The sequence below is a fragment of the Colletotrichum paranaense genome, assembly GCF_030867605.1.
Source record: "Colletotrichum paranaense strain IMI 384185 chromosome Unknown Scaffold_4.1, whole genome shotgun sequence".
NCBI classification, from domain to species: Eukaryota; Fungi; Ascomycota; class Sordariomycetes; order Glomerellales; family Glomerellaceae; genus Colletotrichum; species Colletotrichum paranaense.
Genome location: NW_026848962.1, coordinates 1317036 through 1337207, shown reverse-complemented (window position 1 = coordinate 1337207; position 20172 = coordinate 1317036). Strand labels below are relative to the sequence as shown.

The window sequence follows — 20172 nt, the reverse complement described above, 5'->3', positions numbered from 1 at the left end:
ATTCTCTTCAAAGCATCTGGAATCAGGGTTATCGTACAGTGCCGGTACCAGTTCCTGTTCGACCTAGAGTTTGGGAATCTGCTTGAATACCCGTGCAAGTTCGATGATCTCGAGTCTGGACTAGTTGATGCAAGAGCGCAATTAGTCTCTATATTTTGCATTGTTCCTCTACGCCTCGACCATCAATTGAGCCTGATCAAGCCCAAGTAAGGCGTGAATTGGGCAGCCGCTGCTTGATCTCGTGCAAGGCCTGGGACAAGAAAGGGAGGAAGGGGGGGGGGGGCGGGGGCAGGCAATTGGCAGTATATAATACTGCTATTTTAGTCTATCGAGACAGTGAGAGTATGCACTGATACTGTGTATCAATACCGTGTAAACGATACTGAGAATCGCCCGAGCAGCCAGCAAAGGCAGAACACAAAAATAAATAATACTGCTATTTAAAACACTCCTGATGATATGCCCGTCGCCGAAGAAAGGAGGTAAAGGAGACCGATTGCGTTCGAATACTATGTGGGACGAAGAAACCAGAGCAAGGAGTGTGGAGAGATGAGAGGAAGAGGGAAGCCACGAAATATACCAAACATTAAACATATGCCTGAATTTTGGGATCGAGTCAATGGCATGGACTGATGAGGTCTACACAATGATCATCGGAGTTGAAGGGGGACAGCCCCTCCATGTTGGTCTTTCTTATACGACACAAAGATCTTCGACTCGAAGTGAACACGGACAAATAGGAGCAATTTATAACCGAGCACAGATGGGAACAGCTCTGAGTTTCGTGGCCGTTTCTTTGACCATAGGCTCACTATACACTGATAACATCCTGTATACCTATTGACTGAGATATACGGAACGTTACAGGCAAATGTACTAGATGAAACCAAGGCTGGATTAGGTATGGATCTCATATTCCAACTGACATTATGGCAGTTACTCAAGAACGCCTCGGGGAATCATGGGAAGGCAATACCGATACTCGAGTCCGAAGATCATGATCAAATACGGAAAGCGCCATTCGGCAAGCCTCTCTTCCCTTACCGATGGCCATGAAAAGCCCAATGATCTAGTGGTTTCCGCGTGTCCAGGAGCAGTCAACAGGAGCTTTATACGGTACTCTGCGTAGATCCCCTGGGTATTATGGCTTAGATGGTCAACACAACCGTTGTACGCACCATTGAACCGGATGCGAACGTTCGCTTGACAAGTCTGAGCTTGGGTAAGAGGCGCGGGGGAAGACGTAGACCGATGACTATGTATTTCAGGATCATAAGAGCACGTGGATGAGGAAAGGTTTGATGAAATTGTCTGGAAGGAAACGTAGGAGTTGGTATTGCGCGTCAATGATCACGGTTTTGTGCTGTTGGCCGAATTTTGATCGAGTCCGTATGAGGAGAGAATATTATTTCCTCCAGTGTTAGTCACGGCGATACACCTACCCAAGCAACTACAGAATCTCTTAGACGCTCGATTTTGTTAGCATGAATGCGAAACAATGATAGCCTGCTTGTTACTGCCTATAAAAGAGATTCATGGTGGGAAGGTTTGGTTTCGCCTTCAACGAGTTGTAGATCGCATAACTGATACCTTCCGTCCAGTTGTGCCGTCACAGAGATGCTGACTCAGCTGCACAGCCACAGAACCGGCACATAAGCCAGAGGGACATAGCTTGTCAAGCCATATGACCTCGAGCACCTTAACTCCCGAGGGCTCCACCCTGCGCCTCGGCTCACCATGGATTTCCACTGGCGGTTGATCGGACGTCTGGGGCGGTTGATGTCACACCCGTTTAAGCTTGACCAGTTACTGACGGACAATCAGGCTGTTCACAACCACCTCACGATATTTCACATTTCAGCATCGCTTCCCTATACCTTCGCGATACCAAACCATAGATTTTCATTGCAATCCTTACCATGCGATAGAAGCACACACCTTCCCACTTCTGCGAACCTTGTTGCGCCGTGGGCTCAAGAGCTCCCGCACACGATATACCCTCACTCTCCTCCGCACCTCCCACCCCCGAACCTCAACAAACCGACCACCTCTACCTTGAGCACCTTCGCGCCAGTTACCCAGCATGACCGACACGATACCTTCGCTTCAGACCGGGCTTCAAGATGGCGAGCGCCGCTGCTTCATCTGCCTCATGGACGAGAACGAGTCCGGCGCCTCCGAGTCCGCCTGGGTCGACCCGTGCCCCTGCACCCTCGAAGGCCACCAAGACTGCATGATCCAGTGGGTCACGGAGCTGGAGCGCGAGGGCAAGGAGATCCTCTGCCCGGTTTGCAAGGCCAAGATAAACATTGACGAGCCCTACGACCCGGCGCTCGCGCTCAGCAACCAGATCTACAAGTCCTTCAGCAGGGTGTCGCCGGGCCTGATCCTCGGCGGGATCGGCGCGGGCACATGGGTCAGCTTGGCCATGTACGGCAACATTGCGGTGCGGGTGTTTGCGGGCCCCGAGGCGACGTATCGCTTCTTCTTCAACGACAGGAACCCCAGAGGCGTGCCCATGGTCAACTGGATCCACGTCGCGATCCTGCCGACCATCGCGCCCGCCCTGGTTCTGGGCTCATCGGTCCCTATTCTGGGCAATGTCTTCTTCATGCCCGTCGCCGCGCTGGTAAGCATACCTTTCTTTATACTCATTCCTCGCGGGCCTGACTGACATGATCTAGTACGGCGTATTCCACATGGCCAAGGACGACCACTTCTTCTCCTGGCCCCCGTCCCCTCAACTCGCGGCAGCGTGCTTCCCGTACATTAGAGCTGTATACAATAACCTATGGCACGAGTTCGTCTGCCCATACGAGAAGAGGTGGGAGCGCATAATTGCCGGACTGCCCGAGCCCGCATCTCAGGCGAACAACATACAGAACGGCAACCGCCGCCGCCGCGGTAGGAACAACGAGGGCGGCAACGAAGCTGCTAGAAACGTCGGATTGGTGGGAGGGTTGATCGATGCGGCTATCGATATGCTGGACATCCCCGACGTGGAGATGGAGGTTGAGCTGGAAGAAGTGGAGATGGGACAGGACCATGATATGGTCAACCTCGAGATTCTCGTCGAGGAGATCGAGGAGGCACATGCAGCGGAGCAAGATAACGACGCCGGGGATATCGCTGCCGCCCTCCCTGCCCAGTTGCCTCAGCCAGGTAACGAACCACAGCAAGCACCGATCGTGGCACCGCAACAACCAGCAGCCCAGCCGGCGCCCGCAGCTCCACGCCAGCGTGGCATTCAGGCCAGCCTCAAGGACGTCACAAACGCAATCGTGAGCACACTCCTGCTACCAGTCTTCTCCGCCGCTATGGGCGAGGTTATCCGTTTGGCGCTACCAAAGCACTGGACATCTCCTGCGGGTACCTTTGGTCGGTTCAAGATCCGAACAGGTCTGCTCCAGGAGCAATGGGGCCGGAACCTTGTCGGAGGCTGCATGTACGTGGTAATCCGCGACGTGTTTCGGCTCTACACCAAGTACCGCCTCGCGAAGAACAAGCCCCTCCGCAAGATTCGCAACGTGGATAGGCGGAGGAACCAGACCTCTTCCATTTCTCCCGCCGCTTAGGGAATGTTGAGATGAGAAATCAAACATATTTAACAGCGACAGTACACACCTGCATATCAAACGGCGTTGGCGGATAGGATAGGATGATTGCATATCTCTTTTGCTTTAGTACTTTCCTGTATGATTAGATGTCGTTCAGCATGGCGAGACGTTCCTCATCTCTACGGCCTCTGTTTGACAGTAATGAATCAGTCTGATTAAGGTATTGATCTGTTATCGTGCGGTCAATAGTGATGAACATAGATATTATGTGCATTTAACTGTATACCTGCATGATTGCATGAAATTGAAGCCAAGAGGAAATGCGTCTGTCCCATTCAGCGGGATAACCGGTACGTTCCTCCAGGCTCTTCCCCTCCAAGGCTCCAACGCCGCCGCCGCCGCTTGACGCCCACCCGCCCAGTCCCCTCCTCCCCCACCTTCACCGCGGCTGCGCTGGAACCTTCCAGCCAAACAGCTGTACCGACCGGGCGAAAAGAGAACGTGGGGAGTGACGCGGGCAAGCCAAGCAGCCGCAAAGCCCAACCCGCCAGCCATCGTAACAAAGGAAGGCGATCCCCAAAAAAACCAACAACACAACATCCAAGCTCCCCACCATCTTACAACACCTCTTGATACCCCCATCCTCGTGTCGACCTCCCTCTATTCGATTATATACACATCCACAAGTTCATACATCGTCAAAATGGTTAGCAACCCGTCCCAATCCCCCTTGCGCAGGGACAGACAGCCAAGAGAAGAATACGATCATGAGCTAACATTTTACCCCTCCTCCAGGCGACAGTAACCTCCAAACAGCGCCTCGCCGTCGCAATCTGCGAATTCCTCTCCACCTCGGTCAATGACGGCACCCTCCCCGCCGACGACAAGGATTCCATCGACGTCGCAATCCAGTGCATCGCAGACTCCTTCAAGGTCGACCCCACCGACAAGAAAATCCTCGCAGAGGCCGTCGGCGCCCAGAACCTCTACCAAGTCTACTCCGTCTACGAGAAGCTCAAGAACGCTTCCACCCCCGCCGCGGCAGCGGGCGCCTCCGCCGGCGCAGCAGCAGCAGGCGCGGCCGACGCCGCCGCCTCGGCCTCCAAGACGGTGACCGAAGAAGATAAGAAGGAGGCCGACGCCCTCAAGTCAAAGGGCAACGCCGCAATGGCCTCAAAGGACTACCCCTCCGCCATCGCCCTCTACACCCAGGCCCTGGCCCTGAACCCCGGCAACGCCGTCTTCCTCTCCAACCGCGCGGCCGCCCACTCCGCCGCAAAGGACCACGAATCCGCCAAGGCGGACGCCGAGGCCGCCGTCGCCGTCGACCCGGCCTACACGAAAGCCTGGTCCCGCCTCGGTCTCGCCCGCTTCGCCCTCGGCGACGCAAAGGGCGCAATGGAAGCCTACGGAAAGGGCATCGAGTTCGAGGGTTCCGGCGGCAGCGAGGCCATGAAGAAGGGCTTCGAGACGGCCAAGCGCCGTGTCGAGGAGATGTCGGTCGAGGAGCGCGACCTGCCCCGCCAGTCACCCGGTGTCGGTGGCGGCATGGGCGGTGGCGCGGGCGGTATGCCCGACCTGAGTAGTCTGGCGAGCATGCTCGGCGGAGGCGGAGGGGCTGGCGGTGGTGCCGGAGGCATGCCCGATTTCAGCCAGATCATGAACAACCCCATGTTCGCGAGCATGGCCCAGAACCTGATGAGCAACCCCGACATGATGAACAACCTCATGAGCAACCCTCGCCTGCGCGAGATGGCCGACCGCTTCGGTGGCGGTGGCGGTATGCCTGACCTGAACTCTCTCATGTCCGATCCCAACATTGCCGACATGTAAGTGGTCTACCTGTGACAATAGCATAGAAGTCAGTCCTAACTCTTTTTAGGGCACGCAACATGATGGGTGGTGGAGGTGCACCGGGCGGTGCTCCCGGAGGAGGCGCTGGTGCTGGTGCTGGTGCTGGCCGTGGAGGCTCGGCCTAAAGCGTCGTTTCAAGAATTCATACTTGAAAGAACGTTGCCGTTGGAGAAACCAGGAAACACAGTCGAGAACCACTCCGACTTACTACTAGAATTACCCTCACAATAACGTGCACAGAACTCCTGTGCATGAATAGAACACCATTTAACGGACCCATGAGACGAGTCTCCTTGACCAAGGTTGAAGGACGTTTTTGACCATCGGCGACAAAGTATTGTTTAGGTAAGTGAGCATGTTGGCCAAGCTATCGACCCTTCTTATCCATACATCCAGTCTAATCTAAGCTCAAGTATACCCCAGTCTGTTCTAAAGCTTTTGCCCACCAATTCTAATGAAGCTTGTCCTTCGCCAATTTTGGGTTGCTTTTGATGCGTAACACAATACTCTCATGATATGAAATGTAGCCCCTTCTGTGTCTTTTTAGACAAGCCAGCTTGCGCTGACGCCATTCTCTAAACAATACCGTAGAAAGCGGCACCTAACAAGCCGTTTGTTGGGCCAAGAATAGTACAATGGACCAGTGCCAACTCGAACAAAAGAAATCTGATAATGTGCGGTGCAGCACTCATTGAGAAGCTGTTGAAAGCTAGTGATGAGCGCCCTGATCGGGGGGTTTCGCATGGCCATGGCGACCACGCCCACGGCCTCCGCCTCGGTTGTATCGCTTTCTCTGACCACGATTGTTGTTGGGCTGCTGAGAATCTCGAGTGAGCGAGGATGCAGCTGAGTTAGACTGCGTGACCTCCTTGAGAGGAGATGATGACGTCGTTGATTTGGTTGTAACCGGACCGTGAGATCCCTCAGGCACATTCTCCTTGTGGCGACAGACAGGAGTGCTAGTCAAGCCGGGTGTCGGCAGCTTGTCGTTGATCAAGTCTTTGGATACGATGATGGTCATTGGGGAAGCACGAGTCTCCTGGCCCGGTGTGACGGTCTTCAACTTCAAGACCGGTGCAGATACATGGCGTACCTCCTGCAGCCGATTAGTTTCTCGCTCGGCTATGGATGGCTGTGAGGATCTTACAGCAATGACTCCATCAGCATCATCGCCACTTTGGTCCATCGCATCAGTATCGCCACAAGCTTGTCCATTGGAATCGCTCATGGCGTTGTAGCGACGGGCAGTAGGGTGAGGGGTTCTGAATAGGGGAGGCTCAAGCTTGATGACAGTGTCCACCGAGTCGTTGTCAGAGTCTTGTACTCTACTGTCGTGTCGAGCACCTAACGCCATATCGCGGTCAGAAACTTTTTTCTCGGAGCTATCATACACCATGAAGGGAAGCTTACCAGAAAGAAAGCTTACTTGAGCGCGGCTGCCGGCAGAAATGGTCGTGGTGTCAACGGTGGATCGTGGGGAGGAATCGTCATCCGAAGAAGTCGCGCTCGCCCAATTCAAAACCCGCTTGGGAGTCTGTCGAATGGGCGAGACATGTGGCTTTGCGGAATTTGTGATGGGCTGGCGAGTGGGGGATGGAAAAGAAATTTTGGTGATGGGGGTCGACTTGGGCGTGAATTCGGGTGCAACGGGGTTCAATCGAGATCCCTACACAATTAGTGGTTAGAATCTGCCAAAGACGAATCTTCAGCTGACTCTACCTCTTTCTTGTGATTACCGGGAGTCTGAACAGCCTCGTTTCCCTTGCTCGCCTGAGTCGGTGTCGTGTGAGTGTCCTCAGACGCAGAAGCATCTATCTCCGATGTGCCGTCGAGCGTGGACTCGTCGGTGTCACTCGCAGACGACTTCTTGTTGATGGTGGAATCGTCATCCTTGGGCTTCAGGAAGGTTTGCTTAGACCATAGGTCTGCGTACCTTCCCTGAGCGGTAACGAGGTCGGCATGATTGCCCTGCTCGACAACCTCACCATCCTCGATGACAACAATGCGATCGGCGTTCATAATGGTTGAAAGTCGATGACTGTGTCTGGTTAGCACATGGACCCGGTAGCTCAGTGGCACCGTGGCAAGGATGTGAACAATAGAGGCATGAAGAAAACGGAATACATACGCGACAATGAATGTGGTTCGTCCCTTGCAGAGCTGCATGAATGACTGCTGGATCTTCTGCTCTGTGTCGGTGTCCACTGAACTTGTCGCTTCGTCCAGAAGCACAATCTCGGGCTGCTTGAGAATTGCCCGGGCAATAGCAACACGCTGCAGCTCGCCGCCGGAAAGTTTGCTGGTTTTGGTCAGCTACTAGTCTATTCGCAGACACTGGGATTACTCACATTCCCCTCTCACCAACTCGCGTGTTGTATGCATCGGTGAAAGTCATGATCTTATCATGAATGCAAGCAGCCTTGCAAGCTTCAAAGACCTCATCGTCAGAAGCGGTGATTCTCGCATACCGAATGTTGCTAATGATCGTGTCGTCGAAGAGCACAGGATTCTGGGGCACCAAGCCAATGCGGTCACGGAGGCTGTGCAAGTCAACGTCACGCACATCCTGCCCATCAATCAAGATAGATCCCTCGCTAGCGTCGTAGAAACGGTTGAGTAGCTTCAACATGGTGGACTTGCCGGCACCAGTAGCACCAACAAAGGCCACCGTCTGGCCGCCGGGAACAGAAAGAGAGATGCTGTTGATGATCTTCTTCTTGGAATCATAGGTGAAGCTCACATCGTTGAAATCGACGTTGCCACCAATAAGCTTCAGGGGACGGGCCCCCTTCTTGTTCACGATTGTTGGCTCCTTCTTCATGATGTCCAACAGTCGCTCGGCATCAATCAAATCGCTTCCAATCTTCTTCCCGAGGCTGGCCATGAACCGCAGTGGAGACGTGAGTTGAGCCCAGTACATCAGGAGCATTGTCAAGTCACCAGGGGTGGCCTTGCTATTTTTGATTCTGTACACAGCCAGAATCGCGCCGGCCAACAGACCACACAGAAGAACCAAAGACTGGAATGCTTGCGCAGTAAACCACCCGAGACGTACACGCTTAGTCCAGTTGATGCGGGTGTGGATTGCGTTAGAGTAGCGCACATCTTCATATGTCGTCTGATTGAAGGATGCGACCGTATGCCAACCCGTGATTCCAGTCTGGCGTACGTAGTGCTCGGCGTACTGGGCGTTCACGTGGGCCCGTCTACGTTCCTTCATCACAGCAATCATCTTCGTAGCGATGAACAAGAAAAGTGTGCTGGTCGCCAGGGTGATGAGACCTTCATAAGGCCCCAAGATAACCGAGAGGTAAACAATGGCAACAACCAGGTCGATCAGCATGGGAAGAGCTTGAAAACAGATAGACTCCAGGAGATCGGAAACACTTGACCCGCCATACATGGCCAGGCTGATGTCAGATGTGCTCTTCGAATCGTGGAAGTCGGCTGAGAGGTTCAAAATGTGTCGGTAAGCTGCTGTGCTCAGAGCCCCATCGGCGTATACCTCAAGAGGCAGGTAGAGCCATTCTCGCAGAAACTCAATACCAGCGTCAGAAGCAGCGATTCTGAGCAGACCGTAGATCGCAACTCCGTACCAGGCGCTGCTGAAGTTCTTGTCCTTGAGCTCATCGACGATAATACCGAATTGACGTGGGATCAAGAGGTTGAGAGCGTTGCCGGCGAGCAGACAGAGTCCAACAAGGACAAGGCGTAATTGCAGGGATTTCTGTCCGACAGGCCAGATATAGGGGAACAAAATCTAGACTGGTGTCAGGCAAGTTACGTATATCAGGGGTGGTTGAAGGGACGAGAAGAATCCAAAACTTACGCCGAAACCCTTAATGTACGTTAGCCAGTTACCCTCTTCCTGAAGGCGCTTCTCCATCTCCTCCTGTGCCTTTCGCTGGCGTTCTGCCCAGTACGACTCTGGTGGATCACTTGTCGTTCCGTACGTAGAAGTAGAGCTCTGGCTCCCGTTTCCTGAGCTGCTCAATCGTGACTTTGGGTCATCTTGGCCGAGAAGAGACTGCCGTTCTTCGTCTGTCGCTTCTTCCTGGCTAGCTCGGATACGCTGAACAACGTAGATGGAGACAATGGTAAGAAGTAGATAGTAGCGGAGACCAGCAAAGACAAGGTGAGCGATGCGGCAGTGCTCGAAAGTGCTGGAGCGTCTGATAATGAGATCTGGCACTCCAATCATGGGCTCGAAAACCAAGGAAATGAGCCACGAGCCCCAGTACGGTGTCCACACAGGATGTTCTGTGTCGGAAAGGAAGGCCAATTGAGTACCAAAGACAAGAATGCAGGACAGCAAGCCAATAACCTCATGCTCCTGACCAATCCATTCTTGAAGGATGATGGACTGAATGGCAATGACGGCAATCTGGGCGACGTAGGTAAGGACAAAGGCAACGATAAGGTTGAGGATCCATGACCGAGGGATGAACTCTTTGCCTGGGTTATTGGCTGCCCGCAAAGTCTGAAGAGTGCACACAGCAACAGCAGAAGCAATTGCAAAATAGGTGAAGGCCAATGCCGGATAGAGGTAGTGGAGGCTATCGAGAAGCTCTTCGAGGGACGCCATTGCGGCAAATGGTGTTGAGGACGTGTGGAGCAGCCGTAGATCCGCAGGACGACCGAATACTGACTAGAGAGAGCTTGAGGGGGTGGACGGATTAGGTAGTTGATGGATTCACCAAAAATCGAGAGACGGCTAGCTGGTGTTCCCGACAAATGAAAGTTGAAGAGATTGCGAGATGCTGGGGGGAGAGACAAGTGACGGGTGTATGATGAGAGGGATACCAGGGGAGCTTTGGCCAGGGATGGATGGATGGAGCTGTGGGTGATCTGATGTCCAGACCTCTGGGGAGCGTGCCTCAACAGGGATGGTGCAAGACGGGGAAGACGGCAAGGGCTGCCTGCCAGACGGAGTTCTGTTTCGTTTCCTTCCCAAAGTTTTAGCTTTCTATCCAGCGAAGAGCTTGCTGCTTGCAGGAGGAAGTGAGCTCAGGAAACAGGGGTGACGATGGAAGAGGAGTGCGTCGTCGTGCGTAGGGTGGACCTGTGCGGGCGGGAGTGCGTTTCGATGGTTGCTTCCAGGTGAAGTCTAGAGTTAAGTTGGCGATGAAGAGGTAGGATGGATGATGCAAGCCGGCAGCCGGCAGGAGACCGAATGATGCAAGTCGAAACAAGATCTAGATTGCCTTTTTTTCGTCTCTAGAAAGACAATTCAAAAGGTAACGGTGGAAAAGAGAAAGCTTGAAGAAGTGAGGTAGGTGCCGAATGTCGATATTAAAGAGTCACCACCGCGTTCCGGGGACGTGTTTGCTGCAGGTGCTTGGGAAGGAGCAGGTACCCGATCCCAGCCAGGTTCGGTGGGAAAGGGGAAAGACCGTAGGACTATCCGTAAAGTACAGGACGGCAGGATAAAGAGAAAGGGGGTGGACCAAGGTAAGGTAAGGTCCCTTGCCTTATGGGAACCTAGGATCAAGAAAGTGCAAGTGCAATACCTATGATTGAGCCTTCTTCTTGTTCTTTGCAGTTCCAGGCGTGCAGGTGTGCCAGGTTCCTTCTGTTGGTGTGAGAGAATGTAGATGCGTGCCGGGTGCGTCGAGTTGATGCAAGGCAGCTGAGCACTGTCGTCTAAGCGGAGGGAACGTGAATCAACTGCTCCAGCTGGGGCGAGAACGTCTCAGAAAGAGGGAGGAACTGGCTGGTAACTGCAGGGTTCAGGTACCAGATCGTCTCTTTCCCTTTTCCGGTTCACCGTTTTGGTGAGGAAGGGCTCCGGGAAGTTTGAAGGTAAGAAGGCAAGGTAGGTACTTTCGCAGAAGAGGGAAACAGCCTTGGGCTCTGCAGTCTGGTGCACACCTTCCTCTACACCTTCGGTCTGTTGGTAAAAGGAAGGTAACGTGTAGTCAAGGTACCTTGCAGAAAGGGCAGGAACTGGGAAGCGTATCTGTGGAAACTTGAAGGGGCAGGCACAGAGTCGTTGTACGTCAGCCAGTCGGCTCCTTCCTCTCCCTGAAACCTATACAGGCAAGGCAGGTAGGTACCTCGAAAATTCTCTCCCGAGATGTAATGGCCCAGCCAAGTCGCGCAGGCGTGGGGGGAATTGGCGGGGGAAATGGGCAAATGCGTGATGCAAATCTCCAAGTAACACACTCAGGTCTCTCCCGTAGTTTATTTGCTGCTCGCCGTGCGTTGGTGCTCAGTAAGCTAAGGTAACAGTTGGCGCTGGGTGCTGAGGTGCTGTTCCTGTTGCTGACACTGCCAGTGCCGCTGTTGCTTGCTGAGAGCTTGCAAGATGCTTGTGTGGCGGCCGGAGCCGAAAATCGAGCAGAGTCTTTCGTGTAACACCAAACTGGACACGACACTCCCAAACCCGGGATGACAGGGACAGGGACGACGCGTCTCCAATTCTGCAGGAACTTCTCCTTGAGTCTCGCTCCCTCGTCTCAATTCGCCTCTTTCTTGTCGTCTATTTTGCGTTGCCTCAAACTTAAGGCAGTTTATGCTGGAACTCCGGACGGTCTTGTCCACAGGCTTCTCTGGTCGTCTCACTCTGTGCCGTTTGACAAGCCGCCACCAAGAACAACGAAGAACGACCTTGGACAGCTATGCAATCGAGCTCGAGTACGCTGCGATACAGGATTGTGACCCTTCTGAATTCAGTCGAATGCCGAAGGTGGTAGAGCTTTCGCTGGCTGAAGACGAAGCACAGAAGTGACGGAGACAATAAGAGAACGAAGGTCTCGAGGGCAGAAGTTCGTGTTACCCAAGCGCGGTGCTACGCTTCTCAGACCCCGGTCACCGTGTGTCCGTGGCAGGCGAGATACCCGGCAATCAATTACACGCTGTCGATGTCGCTGTAGCCTCCCGGTTGATGTTTGTTTCACTGTCTGATGATGGGTTTGTCGCTGATGTCGTTTGGCTTGATGCTGTCCAATGTCTAATGAATGAAAGAGAACAGGTAACGAATGAACACAGACGCTTTGCCTCGCGTGCGATCAGCTCGATAGTAGATATTTAGATCAACTGTTGAGGTCTCTGTCTTGACTCAGATGCCCATCAAGGTTCCAGATGTTGCAAACACCTGGAATGAGACGCAAGAAAGGGGTGGATACACCAAGCTCCAGATGCCCAGGCCAACGAACCGGCTGGTTTGCTTGTCCAACCTACGCACCCTGTCACGACCTGTCTGTCTGTTTCTCAACGCCGGCCAGGTGATGCCACAAGCAACAATGAGACCGGTGTAGTGCGCTGGAAACGGCTTCACTCGTGCAAGCCAGCGTCGAATGATGGCGCGAGCGTATTCGCGGATCCGTGGGGATTTCGAAGGAAATGGGCCCCAACTCAGCATCATTTCTTGCGGACGGGAGTTGCGGATCTTTAAACCATGTCGACTGCTCCGCCTGCCTCGGCCCATGATGCCTGGAGAGGCTCCCACCAATATCATGCACATTTGTTGCACAAGCCGCATTCCTAATTCATCATCTTCACTCACCGGACGGGCTGCCTGGATTCATAAGCAAGAGGCGACGGCCAACCCTGAAGGCTCCAGTCCTGACAAGAGCGCTTCGTATCTGACAGTCAATGGCGCTCGCCGAATCACTGGCCATCGTATTCACAGCCATGGGGCGCAAGGAACTCCGGCAAAGTCGCCATCCAGTTATGTCTGCTTTTCCACCGGCTACGCAGCGGACTTCGCTCTGGCCGACGGCATTCCCAGTCAAACGGATGGATGTGGCATCCGTCACCATGCCCATTGGCTTTCACACGAGAGTCACGAGAATACAGGTTGCTTCTTCTTCAATGCAATGCGGTATCTCATTTTGACTCACAAGGCTACGGCTCGGCCGACGCTGCTTGAGTGAGGGTTGTTCCGAACTTGGTGACGAGATGGATGCGTCGTTCTGCGTTCAGCAAACCGTAATAGAGACCTTGCATGTTCTTGTGCACCATCACACCGGAGGACCCCAAACGACGATTGGTGTGGGAATCCCGAATCCTGGATTACCAAGATCCCCAGGTTCTCCCAGACGTGCGTGCAGCCTGCATATGCAGCATGCACACGGCCAAGGTACTATGTACAGATAGTTAAGTCCCCAGCACAAAGCCTTGCTCTCGTGAGCATCTCCGGCTATTGGGAATCCTGTCTCGGTGACATGGCAGCAATCCCCAGGGGCACATTATCCAGATGCATCAGCAAATTTGGTCACGTCTCGCAGGTGCCTCATTTCTGCCTGCCTACGGATGTTTTCCTGCAGGTGGCACCATCACCAAGTCATCCGCTGATTTCTATCCAAGCAATGCAAGCCAAACTTTTACCGACCTTTGATGTAGAGGCTATCCGGAGGCCTGAAAGAGCCGTAGCGCCTCAGCTCGGTGTTGACAACAACCTATCACGATTCTAGTCGGTAATCAATATCGAAAGCCACAGCACAGGGGGCAGAGCGGCTCGGATCCCCGGTGCTCGCTGAGCGCACGAACCCACTGCCCCCTGTTGATATGCAAGGCACTGCCTGTCACTCCCCATCGACGGAATACCTACCTCAAGCCTCAAGGTCCTCAACTGATCAGGAATGCACCTCAGATCGCCAACCAGCCAGTGTTACCGTTGGCAACTTTGTTTGACTGGTTCGAGACCGCTAGCACCGCTTGTCAGGCTAAGGTGAACTATGTAAAATGAGTCTATGAATGGTAAATTACTGCGCACTTCCCACCATCAGCCAATCGTCTCCATGATGCTTACACACGGTACGTACCGCGCTGTTGGAGCTCACCATTCCGTAGTGCTTCGGAGCTTGAGCCTGGCGTCCGGATAGCTTCCGCCATCCCGCTGACAGCACGTCCCGGCCCCCAAATATCAACCTTCACCAGAACAACCGTCCGCGTTGCAAAAACGTTGTGGCTGGCACTGGCAACCAACTTGTCGGGCGGTTTCTCGACGCCATGCTTTTTGCAGTCGTTGGACGGTAGACCTGGCCTGGCCACCCATCTCTCGACCGTCCATCCCGGGTATTGGATCTGAGCTGTCTCACCGCTTGTGATCTCTTGGTGGTATGAAAAGCAATATCTCGCATTACCCCTGGCAGGATTGCATGGGCATCCTGCTGCACCTTTGCTTACTAGCGCCCCATCTCCAGCGACATGTTGGGGTTTGATGAGCCCAATCTGGATTCTCCTAAACTGGGCATTCAATTTTCTGTGTCAATGTAGCTAGCCACCGAGACCTAGTTGCCGAGGCAGAAATTCAACGTTGTTTGACATTTGCAGGCCAACACCACATTTCCAGATAGACACATTCGCAACCCATACTTGACCGGAAGATGGATATTGCTCTCTTAAGTTCATTTCGCCGACAATCGCAAACTTCCTTCCTACTCATCAATCCTAATGAGCACCGACCGTCGAACGTTCAGCGACTGCCACAGCTTCCTAGACGCCTATTCTAGGCTCCGTTATTCAACTCCTGGCCGACAATGCTGGTCCCCAGTGGGGCACACAAACATTGACGAAAAAGCAGGCCGAGAGCCGATGGGCAAAAAAGAATTTCATGTCAATCGCTGACGGGAATTGAGCCCGACGTGGCTGGAATGTGTTAGCTGCGAAGCTCATGCCTCGATGAGAGCTTGCAAGCACTTACGGGTCGAACCCACAACCTTGAGATTAAGAGTCTCACGCTCTACCGATTGAGCTAGCCGGGCGAACGGCTTCATGGTTGATAGGCGAGGCGAAGACCGGGACTCGTCTTGTTGCGATGTGGTGGATTTGTCGTCCCCGACCCATCTTCGTGACGACGATGGTCGATGGGGGACCACTGATCAGTGATGGCGTCCTTCCGTCGGAAACGATGTGCGGGAACCTGTGCGCAGGATCCATCCGCAGTTAACTCACTTCCTTTTCCTAGGGCTGAGGGTGTGGGCTAGGTGAGCTAGGTAAGCCAGATGTTTGAGACACCACATGCCAGCGTCGCACAGAGTGATGTGTGGCTGGATGTTTGATGGCTGGCGTGGGAGAAATTCTACGAGGATCGTGTGATTTGAGTTTAGAAACCCGATAGCTCCTTGGGGATCTTGTGGTCGCTGCGGGAACGTGGCATCGGGGGCTGCCCTTTGCTTGGTCTAGCTTTGCAGCGTTTTGCTTGTGCAAGCCACGTTCCAAGGGGGTTGGAAGAATTGTGTCTTGGTTGCTTGAAGTGTGTTCTTGATGGCGCGGCAAGAAAAGTCAAGCGGAAGGCCGAGGCCGGGCTGGGTTGTGCCAGGTGGGATTGTAGACCGATTCAAAGACATCATCATCTGGCGGTACCTGAAAGCGAGGCTCGCCGAGATATAAGGACTACGGTCCCTTAGAGATAGGGGCGTCTAGTGGCACCGCGTTTCTCCGGATCTTACTTCGCTGATTGCAAGAAGGGACGAAGAGTACAGAATCACGACTAGGCAGAACAACATGGCACCACGCGCTACGGAGAAGTAAGTGTGCCCAGGTAACGTCTTCTCGATGAAAGCCTTCAAAGACATCTATCTATTGTGAAGAGTCCTGGTTTTTCTTCCCTTGAAAACGAAAACGAAAACAAACGTGGGGTATGTTAGGTCCTGGTACCATTTCCCTTGCCCTCCCTGCCCAAACGCGATATGCTGTCCGAGTCGTAAGAGACGTGAGGTGTCGAGGGTCATGTGAAACCGAGAGCCCATAGCATAACCTTTCCTCCTCGGGCTTTCCGTGTCGAAGTGATGAAGTCGAAAGAGTGGGGAAACCAGACGCGAGATGTCGACGAGTGTACGTGAAGTCGTACTAGCGGTGCCGTGTTTAGGGGTATAATGAGGGCATGATCGTTCCTATCAGTCGTTTGCCAGACGTCCGTTATGATGTGACCGATTCCCATTCCCAAAGTTCCACTCAAGCCTCCTTCCTGTAACGAAATCCCATGAACCATCTGAAAAAGCTGAGTACGTGGAGAAAGTCCTAAATGCAAACGAAAAGAAGACGGACGTGAAAGGTCGAATGGTGAGTGACGTCCTGATAGCGGTGCCGTATGCAGAGGTATGGCGATGGTGTGATCTTTCCCATCAGTCGTTTGCCAGACGTCTGTTGTGATATGACCAGTTCTCGAACTCCAAAGTTCCAGTTAAGCCTTCCCGAACCGAGTATCCCATGAATCAAAAGAAAGAGCCGAAAAGTCCTGAATGCGAACGAAGAGAAGATGGACGTGAAAGGTTGACGGGTGTAGGGGAACCGGATACGTGGAGTATGGTCTCTCTCCATCAGTCGTCATAGTGCCGTCCGTTGTGATGTGATCAACCCCAATAAATCAACCAGCCTCCGGAAAACCACTGTCATAACCATCCGAAGAGTCCCATCGCAGACCACAGGAAGACCGAAATTGGCAAAACCTTGTCCTCGAAAGCAGACCATAGTCAGAATCATCAATGGCTTCGCGTCGTGGTATCAGTCAGATGAGGTATGTACCAAACCACCGAGAAACCAGCAATCCCCCCTCTGGGAAAGAAAGCTATGGTTCGCGACTCGTGACTGGATCTACCGGGGTGGCTCATAGACGCCAATGTCGGCAGGGAAGCCTGTGAACACGCTGTACGTGTTGTGATGAGCCAAGGCGATCCGAAGATGCTCTTGGTAGGTAATCGGTCCGGAAACGGGACGAGAACCGGGTGAGGGCGAGCGGCGCGGGTATGGGATGAGGGGTCCTGCGCCGGAGTTGCGGGCGCGGTCGATCTCCTCTTCGGTGAGGGGGACAGGGGAGGGCAGACGGGTGCCGTAGGGCAGCTGGCGGAGGCGGCCGGCGGGGTCCTGGTTAAATATGTGTTAGTATACCCTTTGCCAAAGAGAGGCTGGCGAGAAGGGGGGTATAAATACTCACGATCCAAGAGGGATCGGTGCCGATTCCGCGGCGCGACCGAGTCGCCTGAGCGCTCATCTCTGCCGCGGAGAATCCTCCGGGGTGGGAGACAGTCCAGCGGCGAGGGCCTTCCTAGGGCTCTCGGCCAGCCAGGCTGTCTCCCCAAGGCTCGTCGTCGGAGCCCTGGCCCCCACCTGAGGCGCGACGGGCCGCTTCTGCGCGCTTGAAAGCCGCGCTGCGGTCCGTCGCGGCCCCAGGTATATCGATGGGGGCCGTCTTGGTGGTGATGGTGGTGGGATTCTTGGAGGAGGAGGCCATCTTTATAGTTATAGTTGTCTAGAGTAGAGTAAAATAAGTGGTCAGTATTTCCCTTCTTCGGTTCGTTTGCTCGTATTCGTGGACGAATGTGATATAAGTGTGAAGAACTTACTGGTAGTAGAAGAAGTGATGGTGGAGGTGAAGAAAGAAAGAAAAGAGAGAGAAAAAGAAGAAGAAGAGAAAGAAGAAAAAGAGAAATGAAGGATCTCACCGAGGGAGGTAGAAAGGATATTCCAGACGTGGGGCCCTTGCGATAGCCTCATTAGGGCTTGAACAAGAGCAGATCACCTTTGCCCTACTGCGGCTTGACATAGGGCAGAGTGAAGATGCGGCTGAGGTGGGTGTGTGGTCTTGGGTGGCATCACATCGCCGTGGCGATGCGAAGACTGTTGTGCTGTCAGAGGCGGGAGCAAGGCACTCGGGCTAACGAATGGTAGAAGAGCTTTGAATTGTGTTGAAAGACAAGACGGGGAAAGACGACTTTGGAAAGGTGAGAGAGGTGGCGTTGGGGATAGCTTCAATTGCAGAGTTTCTGCCTTGGGCCCTAATAATGCTAGTGGTATCTTTAAAATACAGAGTCATATCCATACCAGACTTCAGAGTATGTTCTTGGTCTGCTCCTCCTTCAAGCGCTTATGCTCCTGGAACTTCCGCTCATGCTCAGCCACAGCAGCCTTCCCAACCTCCTCGTGATGCTTGAGGATGAAATTCTCGGGCTGGTCCTTAATCATCTGACCCATGCCGTCCCTGAATTCCTCGTTCTCCTCTGGCTTGACGCCATATGACAGGTCACCGTCAACGATGATCTTCTTAAACGCCTTGTTCAGCAAGCCGCGATACTGGCCGTCCTTAGCATCAGTCCCGGGGACCAATCTTTGGCAGACTTCCTTGATCTTTGCCCGAACCCTATCCTCCCCGAGGCTTATGATGAGCCGCGTGCATTGGCGCGACATCATAGGCTGAAAGTTGCCCCAAATCGCAAAAGCTTGTTGGTGAACGTCCCAGTAGTATAGATCGGGTCGTCCCGCGTACCGTCCCTCTGCTCGGCAGCGTGGGAGGAACTCGTCAAAATACTGGCGGAAGGCGGGCCGTTTTATCAAGCGCTGTTTGTTCTTACTCTTGAGCTTCTTCGTCGCGGGCTCTCCTGCCGTGCCAGTGTCTATCTTGTCGTTATCCTTGCCGTCTGACTCCTTGGTTTCCATGATCGTTTCCGGATTCGTTGGGTCGGGGTTGTTGTGCCGGCCGTAATTAGTCTCGATGCAAAAGAACCGACAGGATGCAATGTACTCGTACATCTCGTCTCGAGTCGCGAAGGGCTCCGAGAACCTTTCCACATTAAGGCCCAAAAATACGAGTACCTCGGCAGGGTCCCTCGAGACATGCACCTTGGGCCACTTCTTGCTGTATCTCTCGTATCTTTCAATATCGTTGTTTCGTAGTGACATGGAGTAGTCGTCCACAGTCAACCCGCGTGGTTGAAGAATGGTCTGCATGATGATCCAAAGATCGCCGTGGGCGTGCTTGAATAGAATCCATTGTAGTTGCTGAAGTGAACTGCAGATGGTTATGTCGACTTGGATAAACCGCTTCGGTTCATCTGCATCCATCTCCTTATCTGTCACCGGCCATGGGATGGCATAGTTGTCGCCCCCGGAATTGTAGATGGAGCGCTTGGCACCGAGGGCGGCAAAGATGGCCTTGCGTGCCTCGTCTTTAGACATGATTGAATGGCCTGGTGTTCTTTCCTGTCCCTCGCCATAGTCGTTGGCCATCTCGAACCACGCTTCGTCATCTTCCCGTTCTTCTTGTCGTCTAGGAGTTGGCTTTGGTGCTCTCTTCTCACCGCAATTCCCAACGAAAGGTGCTCTCTCCCAGGCGACTAGGATGTCGATGTCTCCATAGTCTTGCTTCTCGGGTCCTTCGATAGGGCTAGCCACACAGAGGTACAGCTCCCGCAATGCATCGAAACATCCGGTCTTGGCTCGTTTGTACACTGTGGCGGGCATTCGTGGGGTGTCTAGAGGATCATCCCCAGATGCGAAGGCAGAGCCTCCCATTGCGACAATGGCGGGCCAGATGGCTAGAGAAAGTTTGATCTAGTCTGCCCTACTTAGCCTCCATTCATAGCGAAAGGTGCGATACTCATACCTTGGCTAGCGTCGCTGTTTGTAGGTGAACTCTGGGCAATGAGCGCGAGAAGTAGTACCAGAAAACAACCACAGCAGGATGGCTAAGGTGTTGTAATCCTTGAACGATACTCCATAAGAAGCTCGAACAGAGTTGCGTTGATATAACTTGGGGATGCCAAATGCTTTAGACAGCGAGCAACTCGGGCGACTGGAAATGACGGTGCTTGGACTTGGATGACTCAATCGGAGGCGGCTGACTCAACAGCTAGTCCACAGAGATACCTGGCTTCCAAAGGGTCAACGCGGAAGTAGTCCCAAGAAGGAGAGGTAGTCTGCTACTGGGCGGTCGCGGCTTCATAAGTTGAGTGACATGCAGAGATAGCCCCGCTTCGTGCTTGTTCTTCCATTGCAAGCACTGGGAAGGATGTGGAGGGGTCGTGCTCCCCTCACTGTG

At 53.5% G+C, this 20172-nt stretch overlaps 7 protein-coding genes across 7 annotated transcripts; 3 read left to right on the top strand and 4 right to left on the bottom strand.

The window, feature by feature from the left end:
• Nucleotides 1–2083: 2083 nt before the first annotated feature.
• On the top strand, nucleotides 2084–3575 carry CPAR01_05429 (uncharacterized protein; the record flags this gene model as incomplete). Its single annotated transcript, XM_060489708.1, has 2 exons — nucleotides 2084–2629; nucleotides 2685–3575. The coding sequence occupies 2 exons, from the start codon at nucleotides 2084–2086 to the stop codon at nucleotides 3573–3575; spliced, it is 1437 nt and encodes a 478-aa protein (XP_060351174.1).
• Nucleotides 3576–4260: 685 nt separating this feature from the next.
• On the top strand, nucleotides 4261–5536 carry CPAR01_05428 (tetratricopeptide; the record flags this gene model as incomplete). Its single annotated transcript, XM_060489707.1, has 3 exons — nucleotides 4261–4263; nucleotides 4353–5386; nucleotides 5440–5536. 3 exons carry the CDS (start codon nucleotides 4261–4263, stop codon nucleotides 5534–5536), a joined length of 1134 nt encoding a protein of 377 aa, XP_060351173.1.
• Nucleotides 5537–6120: 584 nt separating this feature from the next.
• Nucleotides 6121–9996, bottom strand: CPAR01_05427 (ABC transporter; the record flags this gene model as incomplete). Its single annotated transcript, XM_060489706.1, has 6 exons — nucleotides 6121–6507; nucleotides 6559–7077; nucleotides 7131–7449; nucleotides 7540–7710; nucleotides 7760–9171; nucleotides 9241–9996. The coding sequence occupies 6 exons, from the start codon at nucleotides 9994–9996 to the stop codon at nucleotides 6121–6123; spliced, it is 3564 nt and encodes a 1187-aa protein (XP_060351172.1).
• Nucleotides 9997–12841: 2845 nt separating this feature from the next.
• On the top strand, nucleotides 12842–13288 carry CPAR01_05426 (uncharacterized protein; the record flags this gene model as incomplete). The annotated part of the gene is made up of 1 exon (XM_060489705.1): nucleotides 12842–13288. The coding sequence occupies one exon, from the start codon at nucleotides 12842–12844 to the stop codon at nucleotides 13286–13288; it is 447 nt and encodes a 148-aa protein (XP_060351171.1).
• A 3091-nt stretch (nucleotides 13289–16379) lies between these two features.
• Nucleotides 16380–16679, bottom strand: CPAR01_05425 (uncharacterized protein; the record flags this gene model as incomplete). The annotated part of the gene is made up of 1 exon (XM_060489704.1): nucleotides 16380–16679. The coding sequence occupies one exon, from the start codon at nucleotides 16677–16679 to the stop codon at nucleotides 16380–16382; it is 300 nt and encodes a 99-aa protein (XP_060351170.1).
• A 273-nt stretch (nucleotides 16680–16952) lies between these two features.
• CPAR01_05424 (uncharacterized protein) lies at nucleotides 16953–17589 on the bottom strand (the record flags this gene model as incomplete). The annotated part of the gene is made up of 3 exons (XM_060489703.1): nucleotides 16953–17222; nucleotides 17293–17399; nucleotides 17466–17589. The coding sequence occupies 3 exons, from the start codon at nucleotides 17587–17589 to the stop codon at nucleotides 16953–16955; spliced, it is 501 nt and encodes a 166-aa protein (XP_060351169.1).
• A 596-nt stretch (nucleotides 17590–18185) lies between these two features.
• Nucleotides 18186–19646, bottom strand: CPAR01_05423 (uncharacterized protein; the record flags this gene model as incomplete). Its single annotated transcript, XM_060489702.1, has 1 exon — nucleotides 18186–19646. The coding sequence occupies one exon, from the start codon at nucleotides 19644–19646 to the stop codon at nucleotides 18186–18188; it is 1461 nt and encodes a 486-aa protein (XP_060351168.1).
• Nucleotides 19647–20172: the final 526 nt, after the last annotated feature.